Source organism: Engystomops pustulosus, chromosome 5 (genome assembly GCF_040894005.1).
Source record: "Engystomops pustulosus chromosome 5, aEngPut4.maternal, whole genome shotgun sequence".
Taxonomy (NCBI): Eukaryota; Metazoa; Chordata; class Amphibia; order Anura; family Leptodactylidae; genus Engystomops; species Engystomops pustulosus.
In genome coordinates this window covers 85416875-85443291 of record NC_092415.1, presented here as the reverse complement: position 1 = coordinate 85443291, position 26417 = coordinate 85416875, and the positions used below count along the sequence as shown (strand labels likewise).

The following is a 26417-nucleotide window of genomic DNA, read 5'->3' as shown; positions in this document are numbered from 1 at the left end:
CCATTTTCCAGGCCTGCAGAACTCATCTTCTACGATGTGTGGACTCCAGGGTGTGAGATCAATGTTTTCATGAATGCTGCTTTATGAATGTGTGCTGAGGTTTCACCTTAATTCACAATGTGCCCAGATGTTTCTTGACAGGTTATGTATCAAGGTAACTGGGGCATAGATATTTCTGCAGACACAGTGGTATGAAATACAAAAGAGGAGATTTATTGCCTAACGTCTTGAGCTTGGTATCTCCTTTTTTTCCCATCCCAGTGTCCTATTTTTCACAGTAACGCTGTCTAGAAGTTTGCAAATACTCTAGAGTTGGAAATGTCCTGTTTCATAATAATAATAATAATAATAATCTTTATTTATATAGCGCCATCAAATTCCGTAGCGCTTTACAAATCATAGGGGACATATACAACTATATTACATTACAAAGAACAAACAGTCATATGGAACAATAGGAGTGAGGGCCCTGCTCACAAGAGCTTACAAACTATGAGGATGAGGGGGTGACACAAGAGGTTGTAAAATGGTCCAGCCATTCTTTATAAGGGAACAATATTAAATAATTTAATAAATAATTTACTAAACAACGATGTTGCTGCTTGAACCAGCCATCAGCCGCCATCTTATGTACAGGGTCCTAGGTGAAAAAGACTGCAGAGAAGCCTGGAGCTTGGTATATATCAGTTGTTTGCCAGATAACAGATGGGAGATAGGACATAGGATGGATTAGTAAAGGGAGAGTTGACATTTCATGCAGTTAGCGAGTGTTTCATAGGGTTGTCTCACAACTCCTAGCTTTTTCAAAATTTTTACTTTGATAAAATACATTTGCATCCATGTGACCATCCACTACATCATTCTTAAAGAGAACCCTTCAGGGAAATTAACCCCCTAAACTAAATATATTTTCATAAACTGCCATTAGAAAGCATTGCCTCTATCCCTTCATTGTCCCTCTACATTTCTGTAAACTTGAGCAATGAGGTCCTAAAGCTGTATGCAAATGACCTGTGAGATGTCCAATGAGTCATTATCATATTCAAGCTATCCAGCTTATTCATGAGTGGGAGGCACAACCATACCCCTAGTGCTTGACTGACAGTCTATATAATGTTGTAATGGCTCCTCCATGTGCTTCCTGGTGCTGGCGGCCCCTGCAGCCTGTGTGTGTGTATAGGAGAGATGCAACAGCTCCAGGCAGCCATTTTATAGCAGAACATGTCGGGTACTTGTGTAGCTGATGTCTGTGTGTCACACTTTGTATAGGAGAACACAGCATGTCAGCAGATGCAGCACACACACTAAGTATGCTTTACTATACATTACACACAGACATGAGCAGGGGGAGGAGAGGGGAGGGGTAACAGGTGTGACATCACTGCTTCTGACCATGTGACCAGACTCATTTACATAATAAAGCAAATATGCTTTTGCAATGATTAATGTATGAATTGACTAGATAAAGGCTGGGATGGGATCCTTGTGAACTGCTCCAACCAGTAGATGTGATAGAAATAGGGACAGAGACCTGATGACAGGTGTCCTTTAACACTATAATATCTGAACGTCTTTTTGGAGCAATTTTAACATTGCAAAACTGCAGATGGATAAACAGATGGATAGGTCTGGTTAAACTGTCATTGGTGATTTAGGTTTTATTTTTATCACAAACTTTTTTATGAAAGTTTTTCAACTCTGGGCAGTAAACCGAGGCACAGGATACTGTCCATTCTTTACAATTATTGCATACATATAACATAGGTAGTTTGCTTACACAGGGAAATTAACTTCAAATGCATAGTAAATGAACACTGATCAGACATTCTCCATATGTTGATGGATCAATGAGCTATAAAGTATGGCCATGTGGTGGGCCATCAAACCCGTTCTTGCATGAAGAGCTTCCATCACTCTACTATGTTATCCTCAATGTGAAGACAATAATCCAAGAGTTACATCTGTGCACTTCCATCGCCTGGCTATACTCACTCTAGTTATGGTGAGAATGTGAAATGTTACATACCTATCCTCCATAATAATTCTTTATTTATATAGCGCACACAGATTACGCAGCGCTGCACAAGCATGTCAAATTGGTCCCTGTCCCCATAGGGCTCACAATCTAAACAACCTAACAGTATGTTTTGAAGTGTGGGAGGAAACCGGAGTACCCGGAGGAAACCCACGCAAACACGGAGAGAACATACAAACTCTTTGCAGATGTTGACCTGGGTGGGATTCGAACCCAGGACCCCAGTGCTGCAAGGCAGATGTGCTACTCACTCAGCCACCGTGCCGCCCCATCTTTAAGGGCTCTAGTTCTAAATTGAGCAGCGCCACCCTGGGTCCATATGGAGGCGAGAATAGCAGTATTTTCTTAAAGGGGTATTCCCACGCAGACGAGTTTCTTCAATGTACTCCGGATAACAAAATAACACACTCTAATTTTCTGTTATGAACAAAAATGCAACAAAGTCCAACCTCGCTCCTACACAATTTAAGTTGCCCCTAGACACGACCCTGTAACTTATGACTTGGGGTCGGGGACGCCATCTTGGATTTCTGTGTGACAACTGTGGAGATGAGTTTCTTTCTCTCGGCTCCCTGCACTCTAGCCCCTCCCCCTACAATCCAGGGCGGAGCTTAAACACTCACTCACCTTCTGCCAGCAAACAACATATTGTGAGGAGAGAGAAGCTGCAAGCTACAGGCAGTTATCCTGTGCCTGCCTCCCCCTCCCCGGATATTTCATAGTGTGAGAGCACATATGTATAAGAACTGAGCTGTAATTTGCATGTCATTGATCTCATAATCTCTGATCTGTCTCATCTCTTTCTGTGTCAGATGCTAGTGAGTGTTCAGAAGGTAAATGAAAGTATATATAAACCTTGACCCTGATAATGTAACCACACTGTCACCCCACAGAACTACATGGATCATAATGTGTCTGCTTAGAGTCCCCGGCCACAACCTGGAATTTTGCATTGACCAGTAGAGGGAGTGATAGGAGCCAAAACAGAAATAAAACTGTGAAGTAAGGGTTAAAAATGATCTTTATCGTGTAAACATCATTATGGGATTGAGATTTGAGAATTTTCTATTGTGCGAAAACCCCACAAGTAATCGAAAAACCACTCCCCATATTGGTACAGCTCCACCACAAATGTAACAAGCACCCTGTTCGCATCTCCAGCACACATTTTTCACAACCTGTATGTTGTAAGATACGACCAGTACATTATACAGACTGTCAGCATTTGGGCTACATTCTTAAAGGAAACCTACCATTTAGAATGGCAGGGGTAAGCTGTAAGTACCGAGCACCAGCTCAGGGTGAGCTGGTGCCGGTACTTACTTTCGTTAGTGTTATAAACCGCGGCATCACGGTTTTAACACTTTTTAAACTTTAGAGCAGAACAGGCTTCGGTGCTGCGTGCGCACGATCGTACGTGTGTCTACATAGGAAATAGCGGAGATGTTGCGCTCGCATGGTCGCGCGCAGCGCCGAAGCCTCTTCTGCTCTAAAGTTTAAAAAGTGTTAAAACCGCGGTTTATAACACTAACGAAAGTAAGTACCGGCACCAGCTCACCCTGAGCTGGTGCTCGGTACTTACAGTTTACCCCTACCATTCTAAATGGTAGGTTTCCTTTAAGCAAATTACCATTGGACGTTGGAAAAGGGCCACCTGTCTTGACCCCCTGTCTGTCCTGACCACGAACCTGCCTTCAGTTTCTGTACTTCGCCATGGCAGCCACTGTGGACAAAGTCGCACCTGTGGAACGACCTGGTGGTACCAATCCGCAGCAAGTCCAACCCTCATTGCGGCGGGCTCTGGTGAAAACCGGTCACTAGTCATCGTCCGTGGTGGTCCAGTGGGTCCACGTCAGCTTTCACGGAGACACCAGGTAGTAAAATCTTCAAGGCTTTATTTTTAGTTAAAAAAGACACACAATAGCCACGGGATACACATGTCACAGCAAAGCGGTCTACGCGTTTCGGATATCACATATCCTTATTCATGACTCAGGATATGAATAAGGATATGTGATATCCGAAACGCGTAGACCGCTTTGCTGTGACATGTGTATCCCGTAGCTATTATGTGTCTTTTTTAACTAAAAATAAAGCCTTGAAGATTTTACTACCTGGTGTCTCCTTGAAAGCTGGATCGTGTGAAGAGGTTTTTCCCTTCTCGTTGTTTTTGCTCAAGTTTTCTGCTCTCAAGCCAGAGTGATCCGTGCGTGGAGCTTTTCAGGTGCTACAAGCCTTTCCATCAGGGTGAGATGACCACATTTTCTTGTTTGAAACATGCCCTCTACATTTTTTGCAGATGTGCTGCAGACATGCCCATATAAATGTGCTCTTATTTTTTGTCTTGTACATTTTTATTAATTTTATTAAACTATATGCTTAAAATAATATTACAGGCGGTCCCCTACTTAAAGACACTTGACTTACAGACAACTCCTGGTTAAAGACACGCCCTTCTGCCCACTGTGACCTCTGGTGAAGCTCTCTGAATGATTTACTATAGTCCCAGACTGCAATGATCAGCTGTAAGGTGTCTGTAATGAAGCTTTATTGATAATGCTTACTCCAATTACAGAAAAAGAGTCACGGGACAAAAAAAATTTGATAAAATATACAGTTTCAACTTACATACAAATTCGACTTAAGAACAAACCTATGGAACCTATCTTGTATGTAACCTGTGGACTTACTGTATATTAAAATATAATAATGTGATGATGTGAAGAGAGAACTCTGAGAAAATGTATCTCTATATACCAGCGCAGAAAGACTGTGTCCCAGTGTAAATTTATGGAGGCTGCAGTGAAGCTACATAAAATCCTCCCATTGACAACTGTCAATGACCCTGATGATGTGGCTCCTGTTCTGCAGCTAGCCCAACACATCTATTATAAGGATTCCCTGCCCAATGTGTCCTCTGGGGAATCCCCTGCAGACAGCTACTAGGAGTCTGTACAGTAAAAGGCATTCAGCACCGCAAGTGACAGAAACCCAGTATTGAACAGTCCTGACTTTGAAAGTATCGCAAAAGTATCGATATTTCGATGCATCTTGCAACCCTTACTGAGACTGCAGGAAGATTATATTGTCCTGTCCTGTCTGGTGAACTCTGTGCTGGGTCAATGGCTTGGGTGCTTGGGTGTCACCACTGGCCTATTGCATAGCTATAGCATAAATCTACATCCTAAAAGTGATAAGATTTCCAATATACTTTCTATATTTAGATCAAGATTTCTACTTGCTGTCATTCTAAAGGAAGCTCCATAGTTTACTTCCAGTGGATCTAGACGTGAGAAATTGAAATGGAATGTAAATTATAAACCGAAATTGTGTACACCTGGAATTAAATTATATCTGTGAAATATATTTTTGTGGAAATTGTCAAAAATCGAATTTGAGAATGTGTTACTTTGTTATCCCAAGTACATTTTAAGAATCTTGTCTTTGTGGGAATACCCCTTTAATTTGAGGGAGAAGTTTGCTTCTTTTATTTTTAATGTAGAATGTCAGTCTTAATAATCTGCCATACACACAATTCTGAAAGTCAGTTCAAAACGTAATGTTTTTTTTTTTTGTTTCCATTTTAAGGAGAAACGTGGACATCGTGAAATGAGAGTTCTTGAAAACGTAAAAAACAGCGTGTCTGAAACCAATGGTCATGTTCTTCCAAGGTGTGCAGATGTAATGCAAGATCAATTTGGCCTGGTGCTCAAATCATGTAAGTCATTTCTAAGTCCAGGTATTACATAGCAAAGAATACATTTCCCGTAAAGAAGGTGGGCTGAGGGGTCAGTAATATGATAATGAAAATTTGAAATGATTTTCACTTTTACATAAGCCTTCAGTCCTTCTAAATTATTTTCTTTCAAAAGAGGTGTCCAACCCTGAAAAATTATGTAAAAAAAGCGATTTGTATTAAAGTAAGAACTCAAACTCTACTTCCTGTTCCTATTGTGACAGGTAGAACATGTGATTTTTGCAGACTATTACTGGTTGTAGTGGTTCACTAAATGTCTGCTTCAACAAAAAAAGAAGAAAGCAGATATTGAATGGAGCAAAAGGGAAGTATCGGAATCAGGGAGGTGGACGCTGAAGATTTTACAAAATAAAATAATTTGGATTTTAATTGCAACAATGAACTCTAATGTTTCACTTCTCCGTATCAGATAGTTTCCTCGCACAGGACAGTAAATTGAGTCTCCTAAGCATCTTCCCATTGATCTGTGACTCAACATGGTATTTTTCTGGGAATGACCGACCCTCACGGTGATCACTATAAAGTTTGTTTAACACATCCTTCTGGTGCTGGCCTGTGCCTCTACCTGCCTTACAGAAGCCTGGATGATATGATACAAATAGCTGTTGATAAAACTGAAGAAAAAGTTACAAAAAATACATGATACACATCAGGACAGTTTCCTTCTAGCAGCTGAAAGTAAACTGAAGGTTGTAGAGATGAGAACAGCTAGAATAACGTGCATCACTCGGGTGTGGTGGGGACTTATATCCGGCTGCAAACTTGCGGCCAAATATATCAGCGGTACAGTGACCACATGTGTGGCATGCTCCATCTTTTTCCCATATTTGCAGACGGCTCCATGTCTCGCTATAGAGGGGAGAGGTGGGCAGCACACATCCCTCCTCCTCTCTAGCACACGGTTGTAGGCTTGCCGGTGCTATGGAAAGGGCGCGCATACGGCTGTGTGAAAGCAGCCTATACATATAAAAACTGTTACTTTTCATGCACTACATGCACTGGACTATTAACTTCTGCTTGTTGATTGGTTAAAACACACAAAAATAGCAGTTCCTGAAGTACATGGTTAATATACACTCACCGGCCACTTTATTAGGTACACCTGTCCAACTGCTCGTTAACACTTAATTTCTAATCAGCCAATCACATGGCGGCAACTCAGTGCATTTAGGCATGTAGACATGGTCAAGACAATCTCCTGCAGTTCAAACCGAGCATCAGTATGGGGAAGAAAGGTGATTTAGTGCCTTTGAACGTGGCATGGTTGTTGGTGCCAGAAGGGCTGGTCTGAGTATTTCAGAAACTGCTGATCTACTGGGATTTTCACGTACAACCATCTCTAGGGTTTACAGAGAATGGACCGAAAAAGAAAAAACATCCAGTGAGCGGCAGTTCTGTGGGCGGAAATGCCTTGTTGATGCCAGAGGTCAGAGGAAAATGGGCAGACTGGTTCGAGCTGATAGAAAGGCAACAGTGACTCAAATCTCCACCCGTTACATCCAAGCTAGGCAGAAGAGCATCTCTGAACGCACAGTACGTCGAACTTTGAGGCAGATGGGCTACAGCAGCAGAAGACCACACCGGGTGCCACTCCTTTCAGCTAAGAACAGGAAACTGAGGCTACAATTTGCACAAGATCATCGAAATTGGACAGTAGAAGATTGGAAAAACGTTGCCTGGTCTGATGAGTCTCGATTTCTGCTGCGACATTCGGATGGTAGGGTCAGAATTTGGCGTCAACAACATGAAAGCATGGATCCATCCTGCCTTGTATCAACGGTTCAGGCTGGTGGTGGTGGTGTCATGGTGTGGGGAATGTTTTCTTGGCACTCTTTGGGCCCCTTGGTACCAATTGAGCATCGTTGCAACGCCACAGCCTACCTGAGTATTGTTGCTGACCATGTCCATCCCTTTATGACCACAATGTACCCAACATCTGATGGCTACTTTCAGCAGGATAATGCGCCATGTCACAAAGCTGGAATCATCCCAGATTGGCTTCTTGAACATGACAATGAGTTCATTGTACTCAAATGGCCTCCACAGTCACCAGATCTCAATCCAATAGAGCATCTTTGGGATGTGGTGGAACGGGAGATTCGCATCATGGATGTGCAGCCGACAAATCTGCGGCAACTGTGTGATGCCATCATGTCAATATGGACCAAAATCTCTGAGGAATGCTTCCAGCACCTTGTTGAATCTATGCCACGAAGAATTGAGACAGTTCTGAAGGCAAAAGGGGGTCCAACCCGTTACTAGCATTGGTGTACCTAATAAAGTGGCCGGTGAGTGTATATATGTATATATATAATATCTCTATCTCAAGGTCAGAATGCAAACCAATTTAGAAATACAAACTGGGATTTAGGAGTTGAAAATTGGAATGCAACCTGAGAAATGATTGGAATCCAAAGCTATCCAAGTCATTATTAGGGAAGAAACGTAAATGTTGTCTTGGCATTGCAGCAGTGAGGTGGTTTCCATGCAGAAGGTTAAAGTGGGTTTTTTAAGTTAATTGACTGCAGTTGCTGGGCCGTTGTACATTGGCTCCTTGTTTCTGAAAGAATGTGATTTGAGTTTCTAGGTGGAAATGTTAGTCTGACAAGACTAAAAAATTGTATTGAGCAGATGGCAGCAAGTTGGCGTTTGGGTTACACATTGAAGCTTGTTGCCATCTGGTTCAATCTTCTTCTTGTATTGCCTATTGCTTTTCTGCTGATTAATCTTTTCAGAGGTTTAGTTTCCATAATGATTGTGCCTCGTATTGCAGCCAGCTAGGATATATGTGAGGTTCACCTGACAAAACATGCCATTCTAAAATCTCTCATTAAACTTCTGTGCAATTATTCTTAAAGGGAACCTGTCACCACTTTTTTCACAGCCAGTGACCGGTTTCCATAGACTGACACTTTTCTTCAAGCTTAAAATGGTTTCCCTCGGATCCCCATATAATCTTTATAATATTGTCTTGTCTCCAGGGACACGCGGCGTCCTCGCAACTCATCCAGTGCAGCAACTCATCCCCATGCTTTTTCAGCATCCCAGTAATGTCATGTGACCGTGGTGACATAATCTCAGGTCCTTTAGCTTCCTACCATTAGCAAACTTTACACCATACATATATCTGATCACATAAAATCACAGCATGCAGGCACCGTGCCTGTGGTAATCTTTTATATTTGTTATCCATGGCCTCCCTCCTTCTAAAATCCACTTCTAATGAGCCTAAAAGGTTCTGGGGGTTGTTATTGGAGCCCCTCTGCACTGCAGATTCACAGGCTGTTCTCTCCCCCACTGTGTGAGATTACAGCAGGGGAGATGTGCTTTTGCACAGTGTAACAGCATGTGAAGCTACAGCACAGAGGGGCTCTGGTAACTACCACCAGAGCCATTCTTGCTAATTGTCATATTTATAAAAGTTTAAAGTGTAAATGTAAAGCTGTAGTGATTTTACCAAATTATTATATGTGACCCCCTTTAAAAACAAACAGAATGATACCTTTGTGCTGCTCATCCTTTTCTTTCCAAAGTTATGGCATTTTTTGTTCTGAAAGGGTTTGACAAAAATCCTCCTTGCTAGAGGTGAAGTGGGCAGAGACTAATGTCTGTTTTTTTATGCTCTCAAGCTGAGGCAAGTTAGCTTGCCCATACATCCCACGCTGCCTTGTATTCTCTCTCAAGAAATTTAGCATTAAATCCATTTAGTTTCCCACAAGTAAATCCAGTGAACACTGCTCAGTGCACATACAGGATGTATATGGTGACCAGCCTGACAGCTTCCATCACATGGAGGAGCAGGGAACATGTAATAAGTGGTAGAAATCATTAGTACATGAAGTATATGCCTGTGTTGTGTGAGCACTAAGAGTTAATAGCTTCTCTGCATAGAACTGATGAACTGCCGATGACAAGGTGGGGAAAGGAGAAAGCAGCAAAAGGTGCAGAGGCAGACAAAGTTCTGTAGAATCACACACTGGGATGGAGCGACTGGTGGGGAACAGGGGAGATCTTATAACTCACTATTCTGTTCAGGAGACATCTGCATTCACACATCCAGCTCTGCTTCATACATGGTCACATGACCTCCTCCTCTGAGCAGGGAGCAGCAGCTCCTCCCCTCACAGGAAACCGACTCAGAAACAAAGTCTAAACATAGTACGGATTCACAGGACTTGTCAGCACATGGAGAGGAGGCAGCTATTGCAGCTCTGAGGTAATCTGAGGGCTATAGCAAAGAAACTACTGAACATGGGTAACAAAGATAATGGACAAAGTTTTTTTACATCCCAAGAGCTATTGATTTGTGGGAAAAAAAACCTTTACAGTTACTCTTTAAGAAGGAAGTAGGTCATGGAGAACAAGTATATGATGATTACCACAGTCATGGTGCCTGCATCTATGAGTACATGTCCCCCTGGTTTATTATGCTAGATTTTGATGGTAGATTTCCTTTAGATAGCATCTACCATAAAAGGTTAAGGACTGTATGCAAATGAGACTGAAGGGCTCCAGCCTCCATTAACACATATGGAGCCTGGAGCCCCTCAGGCTTATTTGCATACAACCCCTAACCTTTTTGGTAGATGCCCTTTAAATTTTAACAATATTTTATGCATTTCATCTCTTTGTTTCAGCAGCTCTCAATACATGAAATAAAGTACACCATTATTATACCCTAGAGGTGAGGCTCTCACTTCTTTACTACCATAAAATGCTATATCTAGAACTTTCCTCTACAGTCTTGTGCTATCTGCTAGATCTGCCTTGAACAATTGCAGTACATTTTAAGGAATTTTCAGTTCTTGTGGTGTGGCGTCCAGCCACTTTTCTGCTAGATGCTTTGGTGGGCATGTGACTTAATCCCTTTTACCACATGTCTGGCTGCAATGGACACATAACCACTGACCCTTCCAGCCCAACCCTGAGTGTCAACAAAGTGAACAGACTCCACCAGAACAGGGAGCATGGTAGGTACTTTTTTAAAAATGTTGTAGAGTAAGGACTACCATCCACTACCTATTTAAACTGGAAAACTACTTTAATGTGAACTGGAAGTATCTAGCTCAGCCATAAAGAGGTAGATCAGCATTTAGTGCTCCCTTAAAAGTCTAAGTGAAGTGTGAATGAGGTAAAATGTTCTACATATTAACCCAGGACATCTTCAGGAAAAAGTTTTTATAGGAAAGAAGCTTCAGAATTACATAAGGGCCCTTTCACACAAGTGGTTTTCATACACAAGTTCTACAGGAGTGTATAATGCTCAAGACTCTCATTGGTTCAGGAGCCATTGTATAAAACCGGATTTGACATTAGGTTTTTTTTTTTAATAATCTACTTTTGCAGGAAAAACACATTGTACAAGTTTATGGGGTGGCATAAAAAAAACATTACAATCAGACAGATAACCTTCATCACATTTCTTTTTTCATGTGGGCAAAAGCCGCAAAATCTGCCGCACTGAACAAAATCTGTTCGATGAAACTGACAGTTTTCTGAGTTTGGTCAGTAAAATCTGATGGAAAATACCATCAGCGTCTGCAACGCTGGTGAGAGAGCCCTATGAACAGTAACAACATTTTATTTACTGCAGTGGAAAAGTCTATTTTACACCTGGCATTATGGTTTTATGGATGCTTTTGGTCGGTAAACCAAACCTTGGACTACTACATACATGGGGCATGTTTAAGTGATACATTCACAGTAATAAGGCTTTTTATCACCATTATGATACACTAACCAGGATATTTGGGTAAAACACAAAAAATATTTATTTGAATACAAACGTAGAACTATACTTTTATGCATCGTAATTATCCAAAACACGATTTGTTAAAAAAAAAGTTTTCAAAAAAATTTTACTGAATAATATTTTGAGTCTGAATTTGATCAGTATCGCCACCATCAGATCCTGAGTCATAGATGACCTCAAGTCTGACAAAATTATTTTAAGCCTAGAGAACATCCTCTGTACACTGACTTGGGTTGGTGGCAATGGAGTAACCACATAGGTAACATCTCTCACTATTTGCGGGTATAGAGGTATTGCCTCATGAACAGTCAGTTTTGATGAAGAGTTAAACTTTCAGTATCAGAATTTTCTCTAGGAAGGGCTCAAGGATTTCACATGATAATGCTGCACAGTCTAGCAGTGCTAGATAACATGCATGTTTGGCTTCTACACCTATAGTACTTTTATGTGTGTGTGCGTGTTACTGCATTTCTAAATTTGAGTTGTTAGAACACCGGTTTCCTCTCATATTCTGTGTATAGTATTCATCAGAGCAGCTAACCTCTACAAACATGCATTCAGAGGAAAAGCAAACTAAAACATAAAACACTATACAGAGCGAACCTACATTGGACAATCCTGCCTAATCCAGTTTTCCTGATCACTCTAGCAGTTTCAGACATTCCTTCCCCCCCTGTGTAGGGGAGGAGCTTCACTACTGAGCATGAGCAAAAGTGCATCCGCATTCATGTCAACTAAAAGCCTTGGATCAGGAATAGAAGACATTTATAGGACATTCCTTAAATTACCCAATTTCTGATGAAAAAGAATTAGCTCACTGCAGTATGTGCTGAATACTAACAATTTATTATATATTTTTGGAGTTGGAGTCCATTTTATTTGGACTTTTACTCTTCGACTTGCAAACAGACATCGTTACAACAGGCAGCGACTATCTACGCCAACATGGTGGCGCCTTAGCTTTCTTTTTCCTCTAAAGGCTGCTTATTTTTATTTATATTCCTCAGGCAGATATATGAATAAATGAATGAATAAGAGACTACAGCAATAAAGATTATCCTTGGGATAGATAACAAATTTCATAAGTTAATACTGCTGCAGTTTAAGTGGATATTGCCAACTGGATATTCATGTTTAATTCAATTCTGCCATATAGATTTCTCCAATTAGATGATGTTTGAAAAATCTACCCTTGTAAAGATAATTCCTCGTAAATGTAGTCATGTCCTTTAGAAATTAAGGACAGCCATCCTTGGATGCGACCACTGCTTCAGGAGCAATTGTGCAAAGAAACTACGTCCTTTCGTAATGAATGCTGATCCAGATGGTCAGGCACCTCAATAGGGCATATGTGGCCACTGCTGCCAGAGTTCAGCAGTGGTCATTTGCAAGGACATCTATCTTGTTTCTATGGAACAACTTGGCAACATTTATTGGAAATCATATATGGCAGAGGAATTCAATATATTTCCCCAGATAGGAATAACGCTTTAAGTGCAGTGCATACTGATCAGTGTGTATGCCCCCCACTATAAGACCACCTATAATCTATACACCAGTCTCTGAGTTATAAGGTATTCTTCTCAGAATCTGCGCCTTGAGTATGCATCGTCTGACCATTTCACCGCACCGTCTTTGTCCCAAATGCTGTAAAGTATTAATTGCTTCTTCATAGCCGTACATTCCTGAGATCAACCAAAAGATACTGCATTTGTCGAGAAGCATTATAAAAATGTGTTTAGCTCTTTTTGGATGTCTTCAGCTCTTGCCAGAAAAGAAGAAAGTGACATGAGCTGGCAAAATATCCCTGAACTATGTAGCATTGGGCCCTGTTGTGGTTTTAAATCTGGCACCTAGCAAAGTTTTCACACTTGTAAAGTTGCTGGGAAAGTTTCAGATTTTTCACTGTGTTGATGCTTAACCTAGAAAATATTTTTTTCCTTTTCTCTTGCATAAAAAGGGTTTGTTTATGCACCTGTAGCCTTGAGAAGGCAGTTTTACGCCCTCAATTCTGCCGGGCTATGAGCTGCAGCCAATTCATGCTCCTCACTGCTGCAGCTCACGGCTCCGATAGAAGGTCATGTGACCACAACTCTTTTTATAAATCTGTCATACACAACACCACAGCAGCCGCAGGCCCTAGCAGTGAGGAGATCTGCCTGTTCTAATGTCAGTGTGCGCTCTTGCAGCAGCCCCCGCATCTTTGACTGCGTTTTCTCTGCTTGTCTGTATACAGATCAGTGCTCCTATGGGATGTTACTATGCCCTGTCGAAAAATTATAATGACAAAGCAAAATAAAATTGGTTAACCCCCACCTAAAAATCAAATCCAAATTCTGCGTCATCAGCCATAGTCTGGTTTGGGTGGTCTGTCACTTCAGCCATGGGGCCATAGTGAGTGGCCTGTTCTTTATGGGGGTGATGTCGGGGGAAGCTTGGTCTTTGGCCAGCGTCAGCCAGAGGGGTGTGATGTCTGAGGCATCAAAATTGAAAAAGCTTGTGCACCCATTATTTTATGCATAATTACTATACTTGTCACAATTGGTCATTTATGCACAGAAAACATGGTCTGTAATGATTTTCTTGTATAAATAGACATGTATTAACACTATATATGCTGGGAGTTATTTATTTGTATTACTGCAAATTTCATACTCCACAATGCAGGCCTTTGGTGGAGAACATGTAGCATTTCTAAGCAGATTCCTGCTGTGCTCGGCATCAGTAGTTGCAGGGACTATTTGAATAAGGCTGGTGGGAGGAGACTCTGAAGGCGGTGATGTAGAACTTTAGGAAGACCAATGAGAGCGAGACACCCTCTTTTGGCAGCTTTTTGAAGTTATTTGTTTCATGGAATAACCCCAGGGTCTTTGTCTGCTATACACGTGCAACACCTTGCACTCGTGCAGCCAGCACTATTCTGCAGAGCGTTTCACACACTTGAGAGTCTGTCGCTGGCAGTCTCTTACGGGGGCTCTGTCTGTTGCTGGCAGTTTTGTTTCAGGACTTTCTGCCGCTGCCACTCTCGTTTTGGGGAAGCTATCAGAAGTGTCTAAGAGCAGAACTGCCGAGCAACCTATAACTATGGAGAAAGGAAGAAGAGGTAATGATCTGATTCCAAGACTGTGCTGCTACCCTGTCTGCGCATTGATGACAAACAGCAGAGCTGCTGACAATAGGGGAAGGAGGAGGAATGAATAGTTCCTGTTGCCATAGAAGGAAATGGAGAAGTTTATTAACTGGGCTGCACTGCAAAAGCTTAGAGGATTGGGGAGGAGGAGAAAGAGCTAATGACACACAGCGTGTCGTGAAAGCCTTCATTGGCATCGCAGTCTCTGCATCTGAACGGATACTGTGAGGGTGGGGCTCATAGGAACCTTTAAATTAATTTTTTAAAGGAAACCTACCACTACGGATCTACCTATTAAGGGCTAATCCCTTTAGTCCCCACAATCTTTTACAAAGTTTAATGCCTTGGTATGCAAATTTTCTAAAGAGGCTACTGGGGCGTGGAGGAGCTGGAGCTGAGGCTACACGGTGCAGCTACTACATGCCCCAGTAACCTCCTTTATTCTACTCTGACATCGACAGCGCGTAGCTACAAGGAACTGTGGACACTCCTCTGCGAAGCCGGAGTTCTGCACATGTGCAGAACACAGGCCAGCGGCTGCGTGATCTTGGCTCCAGAATGTGTGAGGATGTTATTTTCAAATTCTTCATTTTTAATTTTTTTTGTGGAAAACAGCCATGTGTCTGCCCAGCTCCACAGACAGGACAGATGTCCTCGCATCATATCAAAATATAATGCACAGACTTCTTGTTTGCCGGCCAGACTTGTACTAACTGTTAGTCCTGACCCTACAGTCCGGCTGACAGATGAGAAGTCAGTGCATCATATTTTCAAATAATGCAAGGACTCCTGTCCTCTGCACAATGTGCAGTCTGTGGGGCTTGGACGACATGTGTACAGGGGGCTGTAAAATGTTAAAAAATAACTAATGCCTAGGTGCAGCAAACCGTGTAAGGCTACCTTTCCCCAAATATGGTTGGATGTAAATATACAAAGAAAAGATTCATTTTCAATTCTTATACCAGGCAGGTCAAGTATAAAATTTCACACCTTCACAATAAAAATGAACTCCCTATTTATTTTTGTTCACTTCAATAGAGAGACAAGCAAGTGGGTATAATGGATTCAACTGCTAGAAATAAGGCTTTGTTAAGGTGTTTGTAATGCCTTTTAGGAGTAAGAATAATTTCTAGAAGGATAAAGAACTTTCTCAGCTCAGTGTCCATCATGTGAATTCCTAAATATCCTCTTCCCAAACACCCAACCATCCTTATCATTGGCTGTAATATTTGCAGCCTTTATGTTCTGTAAGGACAGCACATCAGCTTCATGTACTAGAGCCACTGAGGGGCTTGGATCAGAGCCTTGTTATTTGACATGTGTGGATTAGATGTTCCTGGTTGTTCTGTATCTAAATAGTTTATTGTAATTGCTCTGGTGCAACAACATTGTTATTCCTAAATGATTTTTTTATGTGCTTATTACAAAGCGCTGAGTGAAAAAATCTGTGTAAAGGAAATTCTGGTGTTCCATAGGGTGTTGCCTCATCACTTGATGTTTTTATTGCGTGTTTCTGACATAATTCATATGTTACTGAGTTTTCAGGGAAAATGACAAATTTTAATAGAAATCGCACACTTTGAATCAGGCTCCACATCTTCTATTTAACAATATAGACGTTACTTGAAGTAAAATATGAAAAATAAGAGCATATTAGTATTACACAGATTGATAAATGTAACCATTATCTAACCTACCATTGACGAGTTAAAGGTGTCCAGTTTGATTGTTTATCCTGATTGGCCACCAATTAATCTATGATTTGATGAGGGGTAATTAAAGATTGATGGCTTATTCTGTGGAATTGGATGGTCTATTGTGAAGAGCAATCCAAAGAATTGTGGATCAGATATTTAGGTGTATCAGATTTTCAGCCAGAACAACACCTCCTGTCATCAAATGGAGGCAGAAATCAATGTTGCTTTTTAACCTCTTGGCTGCCGAACATACAGGGGCTCACCTGCCACGAGGCTACCATTGTAGTTGGACAATGTCAATTTGCTCAAACAGACAGATTCCTCATGTGCTGTACCTTAATCCACAGTAAGGGCTGCCAGGAAGCTAACTAAAGTAACTCCCATTTCTAGAGAGGAGGAACAGGGTGTGTCAGTCAGCCCTCTGCAGTGCCATGGTCCGTGCAGAGTGCAGGTTCTCCCTTCCCCCTCTCTGTACAACCGGGTCAGAGAACAATGAAAAAGGTGCTTCCCATCCCTGAGTGTGCTGTGTACCCCTCCTTTTTTCCTCCTGGATGTATGCCTTTGGTTGTCCCCTCTGATTACCTAGATGGGGGTATAATGAAATCTTTAAAAAGATTCTGGATTCTGCATGAAGCCAATCTAGGCTGCATTCATGGTACGTTTGCATTGCTTTTAGAAAACGCAGTGCAAGTGGGCGGTGTATGGCCTAAAGGCATATGCATTTCCATAGGAACCTATGCGATCATTAACCTGTTCCTGGTGTCTTCCATTTAAACAATGTAAAATAGCAGGTGATTGTTATTGATTATGTGTTTTCTATGGAAACGCATACACTTTTGGGCCAAGCAGCGCCCACAGGGGTTTGCCTTGCTTTTCTAAACGCAAGGCAAACCGCACATGTGAATGCAAACAGGTATTGCACACTACCCAGAGGAATACCTGAGGACAGGGGACACATACACAATACATACACAGGTATATACAGACCAAGGGTGGATAACATTCGACAAATGTTTCACCTTGCTTCATCAGGGGTATGTGTGTATGTAGACTTGTGTATGTATCTATTTTAGACTTCTATTGCCTCCAGTGAGCTGCATTTGTGAAAAACAATGGACTAGTTTTAGGCTTTTTTTTTTTTTTTTTCACTGATCCGTGGAATAATAATAATCAATGCTCAGTGAGGCATCCGTGAAAATCACTGAACCACATTTTTGCAGATGGGTAATAATACTCCTCTTAACATTTTTGAGGAGCATTTTTAGTGAAGGAGGAGTATGGAATTTTAAGTGATGCATATAGTTAAAAATAACGTATAGTTGTTACCGGTTCCTTTCCTTGTGCATTAGATGCAAATCAGGTGAGGATTGTTGCTGATCGCAAGCGTTTATGTAGAAACAATGGGGGTCATTTACTAAGGGCCCGATTCGCGTTTTCCCGACGTGTTACCCGAATATTTCCGATTTGCGCCGCTTGTACATGAATTGCCCCGGGTTTTTGGCGCACGCGATCGGATTGTGGCGCATCGGGGCCGGCATGCGCGCGACAGAAATCGGGGGGGCGTGGCCGGACGAAAACCCGACGTATTCGGAAAAACCGCCGCATTTAAATGCCGAAAATGTGTCGCTTGGGGAGCGCTCACCTTCACCTTCTATGGGATGGTGCATTCCGGGGCGTTAAGATTATTTTCGGCGCTGCAGCGCCACCTGGTGGACGGCGGAGGAACTACCATCTTAAATCCCAGCCGGACCCGAATCCTGTGCAGAGAACGCGCCGCTGGATCGCGAATGGGCCGGGTAAGTAAATGTGCCCCAATGTGTGATTGGGCCGTGCCCTTCCCTACATCAGCTGAATTGTGTTTCAAAATGCAATTTTGGACACTGTGTATGAACGCAGCCTTACTCTCCATGCAGCAAATGAACCCCTGCTGCTCCTTAAAATGAAAAAAAAAAACTAATTGTCACATTTGTCAATTGTCAATTTTTAAGAATTGCAGAATTGCGTCTACAGCGGGATTCATTTGTTTGTTAAAACTAATTTTTGTCCAGTAACTTTACAGTTGTGCTTTAAGTTTTCATGTATCTCACTTACATTTTTATTCAGAGCTTTAGAATATATACAATTTATGAAATGAGTAAAATAGCAGTATTTTAAGCTTATGTTGGGATATATTCACAAAGTTTTACACTATGACCTTGACATTTGGGAAATTGTGTGGTGTTCTCTAATTTTGATCTCCAGTTGGCAGTGCTGGGGTTGTATTGGGTAAGTAATGCCATTTGCGATATAATTTCTTGAACTACATAGAATTTCTAGCAGAACTGGACAGACCCTTTGATTTTAAAAGTTCCTTATGCTGTGATTGTCACCAACTGAAGTAAAATTCACATTTCATATAGGTTTATTTATCTGGAAATCATTATCTTGCATGTCTGTGTTGAGGAAATTTCTTCTAGGCAAAGAACAAGTCAGCCCATGAATGCTTGTAAGAGTATTCTAGAACATGTAAATAAAGGAAGTATTTGAGTCTTCACTCCATCTGTTAACAATCTGTGACTTGACAAGCCTTTCCTTCCATATGCACAAAGAGCTCTGAATTCCCATTGCTTGTCTGCAGTATAAAGTGATGAGGCCCTAATATCCTTTCCTGCTTCGGTTTCTCTAAAGCAACGGGGTGCAGTGCACTGAACCAGGGATTTGTAGTTCTCACCCACGGGCACTTCCTGAACATACTGCTAAAGTGCTTTACTACAGTGAACCTGCAGTGTAGCGGACACTTGTGTGGACACCGTTTCCCTGTGAGGACAGGACAGATGATTAATTAATTCATGTCTGTTTCTTTCAGTGGAATCTGCCAATCAAACCATCCATAGGCTCCAGCAGCAAGAGCGGGAGAACGAGAAGGTAAACATGACTTACAGCACGTCGTTTATCCTATATCCTCTAGGAAACGTTCAGGGCAGCTGATACATTTTGCAAAATGTTTATTTATGCATATATTTTTATATTATTGTTGATTGGTTTAGGCATAGGCCAGTAATAAACTAACAAAAAATATCACGTATACGAACACAAAATATTCAGGAAATCTGAAGTGCTGATCATTACCCATGTGATGGAATGGTAACATTGAAGTGATATTTTTTGCTGTAGATAAAATGCATTTAAAGGGAACCTGTCACCACATTTTTCACAAATACAGCTACTGGCAAGTTCTCATAGAGCCCTAGTAACGAACTGATGCCCTTCTTTTAGCTAAAAATTAACATCAGATTCCCATATATTCAACTTTATTATTTTATCTGGTATCCAAGTATGTCTATAGCAAGTGAAGGTGGGTGTGGCCTCCCCATGCTTTCTCTTCAAGCAGTAGTAATGTCATGTGACCAGGGTGACGACATTGCAGGTCCTTTAGCCTCCTAACATTATCAAACTGTTCATATCTCATGAAATCACAGCAAATCATGTCATATGCAATCACAACAGCTTGCATGGAGAGGAGTAGAAGTGCATGCAGGCATGCTGTTTTTTTTTTTTTTTTTTGTGGTCGGATATGTGCATGGAGTATAGATTGCTAATGTTGTCACCCTTGCCACATGACATTAGGCCACGGCCCTCGAATGGCAAGTTTATAGCTCTGATTTTATAGTGTTCTACGAGAAACAATTTTTAGATTTTTTGAATGGTGTCCAATATTTACTAGGGCTCTATTGGAACCTTCCACTAGTTGTATTTGTAAAAAATGTGGTGTCAGGTTTGCTTAAATGCATGGATTCTCACGTGCCATTTTTTTACTAAACAGCAGTACTTTTCATGTTTTGTACACACATTTTTTTATACATTATCAAAAAGAAATGCATGTAAACAAATAAAAAACTTCACCAAACATGTGCCTGAAAAATGTAATTCTGTGAGTAATAAAGGTGACAGGATCGGTAATAGTAATTTGCTGCAGTGCTCCTGGGAGCCTCCGGCTGAGTTCACACGTGACACAATGCGGTTTGAAACACAATAAACAGCTGCAGAGAGGAGATTTATCTAATTATGTTGTCTTTTGTAAATGCAAGTGTTAACAGCAGTGTAATTGGGTAAAACTCCTCTCCTCACCTGTGTATTGTGTTTCCACATGCCATTGTCCCACACTTGCATTACAGGTAAAATAATAAAATAAATTCATACTCCAGGACTAGATGCGATTTGGATGTAGTCTAATCAGTAGATTTCTTTGCACTCCTGTGAATATTGCAGTTTAAAAAAAAAATGCTGAAAATCTCTAGGACATTTCATCTTTTGGAATACTTTTCAGGAAAGCTTGATTTTTACCAGCAGGGGGCATGGGTGATACGCATCAGATGTTCTTAGGAATCCTTGAATTTCATATGCTGTTCTTTGGTGGCTTTATTTTCCACATGTCTCCTTTTATATATATATTGTGATCAGCTTTTTTTAACTTGGCCATATGTAAAGGCTATATGTGTTGCAATAGGCATAGAAATAACATATTCAAAAAGTAAAGATTGCAGGGTAGCCCATGAATCACATAAGTGTCCCTTTATGGACTGGAATGTAAAAAATCCAAGGAGTGCAGTTATCCTAAAATAAACCTCTAATAAAAATGATTCAACAAATATGGCTGTCATTACAGCTCACACTTAGATCACCCTGACTTTCTATACCATCAATCTTAAGATTTGATGTCTGTTTTGGAAAAACTTCTTGATGAAACATGGCAACTACTTTATTGGTTAGTTGGTCAGCCATGCCTCCTTTGTTGATGTAACTATGGACAGTACATCATCATACAAACCTGCATGAGATATCCACTGTTAAAGTTATTTTTTTTTTTTTTACTGCAACTTTAAGGCTGGATTCACACGACCGCAAGGGGGGCGTATATATGGCCGATATACGTCCCCCACAGACGGCAATGGGCGCTTAGCGCCCTACTGGAGCGGTACGGTGCCGCACATGTGTACCACCCCGTGAAAAAATAGGACATGTCCTATTTTTTCAGGGCATACAGCGCCGTGCGCCATGTATCCCTATGGAGAGGGGCGGGGTGAGCAGTGCTCTCCCCCTCCTCCTCTCCCCACGCGCTGCCGTGTGCCCGCCGGCACCGGTTGTGTGAATCCAGCCTAACCCAGTATCTGTACGTCAAAAGTGGGTTCCCCCTGCATGAGAGTGCTTACGGGCTGAGCCCCCTCCATATATGGTGGGCATTTGCTGCATATTGGAAAAAAAAACACCCACCAGTCACTGGGTGTTTACCCTGTAAATGCCCCTGGCAAAGCTGCCGAAGGCATTTAAATCCCAGCGGCGCATGGGCTCTGTCATATTGGATTTGATTTCCGCCAACAGCTCTGTACACCAAAGTATGAAAAAGTTATTAGCGCCAGAAGATGTCAAAATGAAGAATTTTTTATATATATATTTTTTTGTACAGGAGGTTTTAATTTTTGTAAATTTAAGAAAACATTATAAAACCTATATAAATTTGGTATCCCTGTGATCGCATTGACCCAAAGAATAAAGTAGACATGTCATTTTGGGGCACATTGTGAAAGCCAAAAAAATCCAAGCCCACAATAAAACAGAGCAAATGCGGTTTTCCACCATTTCCACTGCTTTTGGAATTTTTTCCTGTTCTTATTATTATTACAATTTTTTTTGTTTACATTTTTTAAAATTACGAAACCCTAGGTTGTCTGATTGTTCCTACCATACACTGCAGTACATGGGGAGTTTACTGACCATTGTGCCACTGGCACATTGTAACAAATGGCCAGAAATCATGCAGGCTGTCATGGAGACGGATCGTCGCTGCCCAATGACGTCATGGGGAGCGACTGACTGACTAAGCCAAAATGGCGGTGCGCCCAGGCACGCACTCTCTCTCACGCGCGCACATTCTCTCTCTCTCTCTCTCTCTTTCACTCACTCCACTCACTCACACACACTCGCACACTCACTCACGCGCACATTCTCTCTCGCGCGCGCGCACATACTTTCTCACTCTCTCTCGCGCGCGCGCGCACATACTCTCTCACTCTCTCTCGCGCGCGCGCACATACTCTCTCACTCTCTCTCTTGCGCGCGCACATACTCTCTCACTCTCTCTCGCACGCGCACATACTCTCTCACTCTCTCTCGCGCGCGCATATACTCTCACTCTACTCTCTCACTCTCCCCTCCCTGCCCTCTAGCCCTTCAGATAGTTGTATGGCTGAAAGGGTTTAAAAAGCTTGTTAAAATATGTAAAGGGGTGCACAACCTTTTTTAATCTCTGCAGAAACTTCAACGAACAGACCAGACCAGACTATGACTATTACGGATGTACCCATGAACGTCCCCCACACCAAACTGTACCTGACGCTGTAGACAGACCAGACCATAGCCTGTGCCCCATGTACTGAGCAGTGATGACCTAATGGCCGGGCTGTAGTAGTGTCATTGTTTAGCATGTAAGGAGCAGTTGGCTGTGATCTGCTTGTGGGTACTACAGCGCAGGAGCACCAGTGGTATGAATATAATTACCATATTGTTGGCTGTGGAAGCAGCCGGTGATGTGGTATGAAGATATTTATGTACTGGATGTAAAAATATGTCTTCCCTTCATATATTTAAGATACTTGACTCCTTGGAAAAGTCTTGACACACAACATTTACTTTAAAGCTGCTTGGCTTTTTTCGTCTCAGTAAATTTATTTTGTAACCTTTTAGGGTCGCTCTGAAACTGCCAAAACTGCTTTCTTTAAATGATGGGTATATTTTAATTCTTTAAACTAAGAAGATTAAACCTTGCTTGTTTGTATTAACATCAAGAGCGGGAAACCACTATGACCTATACACTCCCACTAAAAGTCAACAGTGGTCTTCACGCTGTGGCCAAGACTGGAGTGGTGAAAGCCCACAGGATCTGTTCATACAGAGCCCCCTCTGTTTACTGACAAATAGTGGAAAATGCTTAGAAAGGTCACTGTATAAAATAACTTTGGAAAAGGACTGTGTAACCTGTATCCTGTAGACAGTCATTTTGAAGATTCAGCTATGCCAAGGCTGAAAGATGTTATTCTACGATACACACATATCCATGTTACAAAGAACACCATTCTGATTTGTTATAGATAACTTTTATAAGAAGAAATAAGTTGTTTCCTGCATATATGCATGGAGACAAAGTGATAACTGATACAGGTGGTCCCCTACTTAAGAACACCTGACTTACATACGACCCCTGGATTTTAGTAATTTGCAACATATAACAACTATAACAGTTATCAAATGTGTATGTAATTAAGATTTATTGTTAATCCTGGTTCTTATGACAACCCAACATTTCCGACTTGCATATAAACTCAACTTAAGAACAAACCTACAGAACCTATCTTGTATGTAACCCGGGGACTGCCTGTACAGTACAAAATTTTAAGTAACACTTCCCTTACTGGGTCCTTATCCGCTTTTGTTTTTCCGTTCAAATCCCCCCCCCCCCCCTCCACAAGCTGAATTTTTTTTAAAGGGTTGGTATTTGTGGGACAAAGTGTAATTCGTGTTGGCACTGTTTTACATTTTCTTCAGTTTACGTGCAGCATAACTTACAAAAGAAAACTGTGGAGCCATTTTCCTACAGGCTTTGTTTTTACATCTTTTCCTTCCTCTGTGCTAAAAGGACATCTCTCCTTTATTCATGGAGAAGGGATGATCACAGAGATACCAGATTTATATTGGTTTTCTTATGCTTCAATACTAAAAAGAAAATGTAAATCTTTTGTACAAAAGAAGCTCTCAGTTTCACCATATTCTGACACCAATCGCTTTTTCATACTTCAGTGCAGGGAGCTGTGTACGGTGTCCGAGCTGACTTTTTTCATTGCTACCACTTCACCTAACAGGTTGGATACCGTGTCAGCTGACACCCGCTACTTACGGGCAGGGCTCAAGCTGTGAGCCTTCTCCATGTAGCCCCCACTGCTGTACAAAGAGGGCCTTTCTCCAGCTCTTTACATCCAGGTGTCACTTGTTGGAGTTACAAATGGATCTTTTCTGTAAACTTCCCCATTATAGAGCAATCTACTATACTAATTTAAGCTTTCTAGGTAGCAGTGTTTTTCCATTCAGAACTTGACAGAGTGCCTAGTTACCTTTTATAAGGTGTTGAAAATGATAGTTCCTAGTGTAACACTGATGGAAATAATGTCCTAGTTAATGGGAACCACCTAATCCTACGGAACTGTAGGCTACAGAGGCCACGCCACCACTCCACCTTTCCCCTGATGAGTTACTAATAGCATCTCGGCCAACATGTAACTTGCCGAACCAGGGCTGATTAGTTTGCCTAGCAACCCGTGCCATCCCATGTAATTGCTGTGTAAAGTACCCTTTAAAAATGTATCAATTAAGGATTTTCAGACTGGCTTATGCTTTTCGTTTGTGCCATGAGAATGTAGCAACTATGTTAGAAATGTCTGTAATTGCTTCAAGGCTTTTTTTCGCCCTCCGCCGATCTCTTAAAGCTGCCCTGCACTATATAACAGCCCAAATTCAGATATTCCCTTTGGGATCCATTTTCATTTTCAATATTTATTTATATTTTAATAGAGTAACACAGCACCGGAGGTCAGACATGAGAAACTCCGCTCGCAGTGGGAGGCATTCATGAAGGAACAGGAGAAGAGACGTTTGGCAATAGACGAGGAGCACAATAAGGCTGTTTTGCGGTTAAAGGAACAATATGCACAGATGGACAAAGAGCTCTTCAAAATGGCTTCCTAATAAAATCAACCATTTGCACATCATAAAATATGCCTGTTATCCATAGATGCCTGATTGCCATTATTTTAAAATGAAGCAGTGGTAAGCGTCCATTACCTCACATATAAAGTGCCTGGGGAAGATCTGAAGGAAGAGGCGCAGAGCAGCAGGTTTATACAGGCATAGTATGTTTTGCCTTGTACATAATGTGTGCCCAAAATGTATATTTGGTCTGTTGCTCTTGACTTTGGATCAGTGCGATCAACTTTTGTGGTGATCGTTTTATGCAATCAATGTTGTAGGCTGTATTGTACAGACTTCTCTGTTTACTTGAGCAATATTAAGCTCCTTCTATACCTTTAAAAAATAAAATGAGGTACAGCATATTACTAGTCATTTCCTATTGGTACTGTCAACCTGAATTTCAGGGGTGTATAAGTCGGCTCATTCTATGTCAAAATGTTTTAAACTATTCACCTTTCCCAGCAAACCACAGTCTTTGTAAGTAAGCTGCCCTGTGAAATTTTTGGATCAACCTGATTTAGTGTGAACTAAACTTTTCACTGTTCAGTGTTCAATGTTTCATTACATTTTGCACATTTTTTTTATCATAGCGACAAAATTCATGCTTCATGTTTGATCCTTGAATCAGCTAATACATTTCCTGGTTCAATTAGAATTGGTATTTAAAAACCCTCCTCATGTGTGTTGTTCACATTTTGACATCATGAGACCAAGGTGACAACCATGATTATCAGTACCTCAACATTGTGATGTCTAGGGGGGCGTGTCCGGATGCTGACTGCACCAGGCGCGTGAAAGCCCAGCTCCGTCCACCCGGGCTATATTAAGCGTCGCGGAGCGTCAAATTAATCGCCTACCGGCCCGTGATGGGGAGCCGCCGCCGTGCCCGGACCTTGGGCACCTCTCCAGACCGTTCCGGTGCCTCTGCCTCCCGGACTCTGGATGAATAAGTTGTCCGGGAGACACGCTCCGGACCCAAGATGGCGCCGAGCTCTGAGTCTCTGGCGCCCTCCACAGTGCAGAGCCCGCCCTCAGCAGCGCCCAGATGATCAGGGGGAGACACGAAGCGCAGCAGCGGCAGCCAGAGGGGAGCAGCAGGGGCATAGCCCCGAAAAGGTACATTTCCCTACCCAAGGCTCCTCTCCCTCACATGGAGGGAGTCACAAAGCCCAGCAACCTCTCCTGATTGATCTGGCCATTCCACCAGGGCCTGTAGGCCTGCAGCCTAGCCCCACCATCAGGCCACAGTAACCACCTCTGTATCACCCCCC

At 41.9% G+C, this 26417-nt stretch overlaps 1 protein-coding gene across 1 annotated transcript in view; it reads left to right on the top strand.

The window, feature by feature from the left end:
• BLOC1S5 (biogenesis of lysosomal organelles complex 1 subunit 5) overlaps nt 1-25508 on the top strand; it is a 42721-nt gene extending 17213 nt beyond the window's left edge. Inside the window, exons 3-5 of the mRNA XM_072152559.1 lie at nt 5624-5753; nt 19217-19275; nt 24970-25508. Of these exons, the coding sequence (XP_072008660.1) occupies nt 5624-5753; nt 19217-19275; nt 24970-25143 (363 nt within the window). The 3' untranslated portion in view covers nt 25144-25508. The remainder of the gene's footprint in view (nt 1-5623; nt 5754-19216; nt 19276-24969) is intronic.
• Nucleotides 25509-26417: the final 909 nt, after the last annotated feature.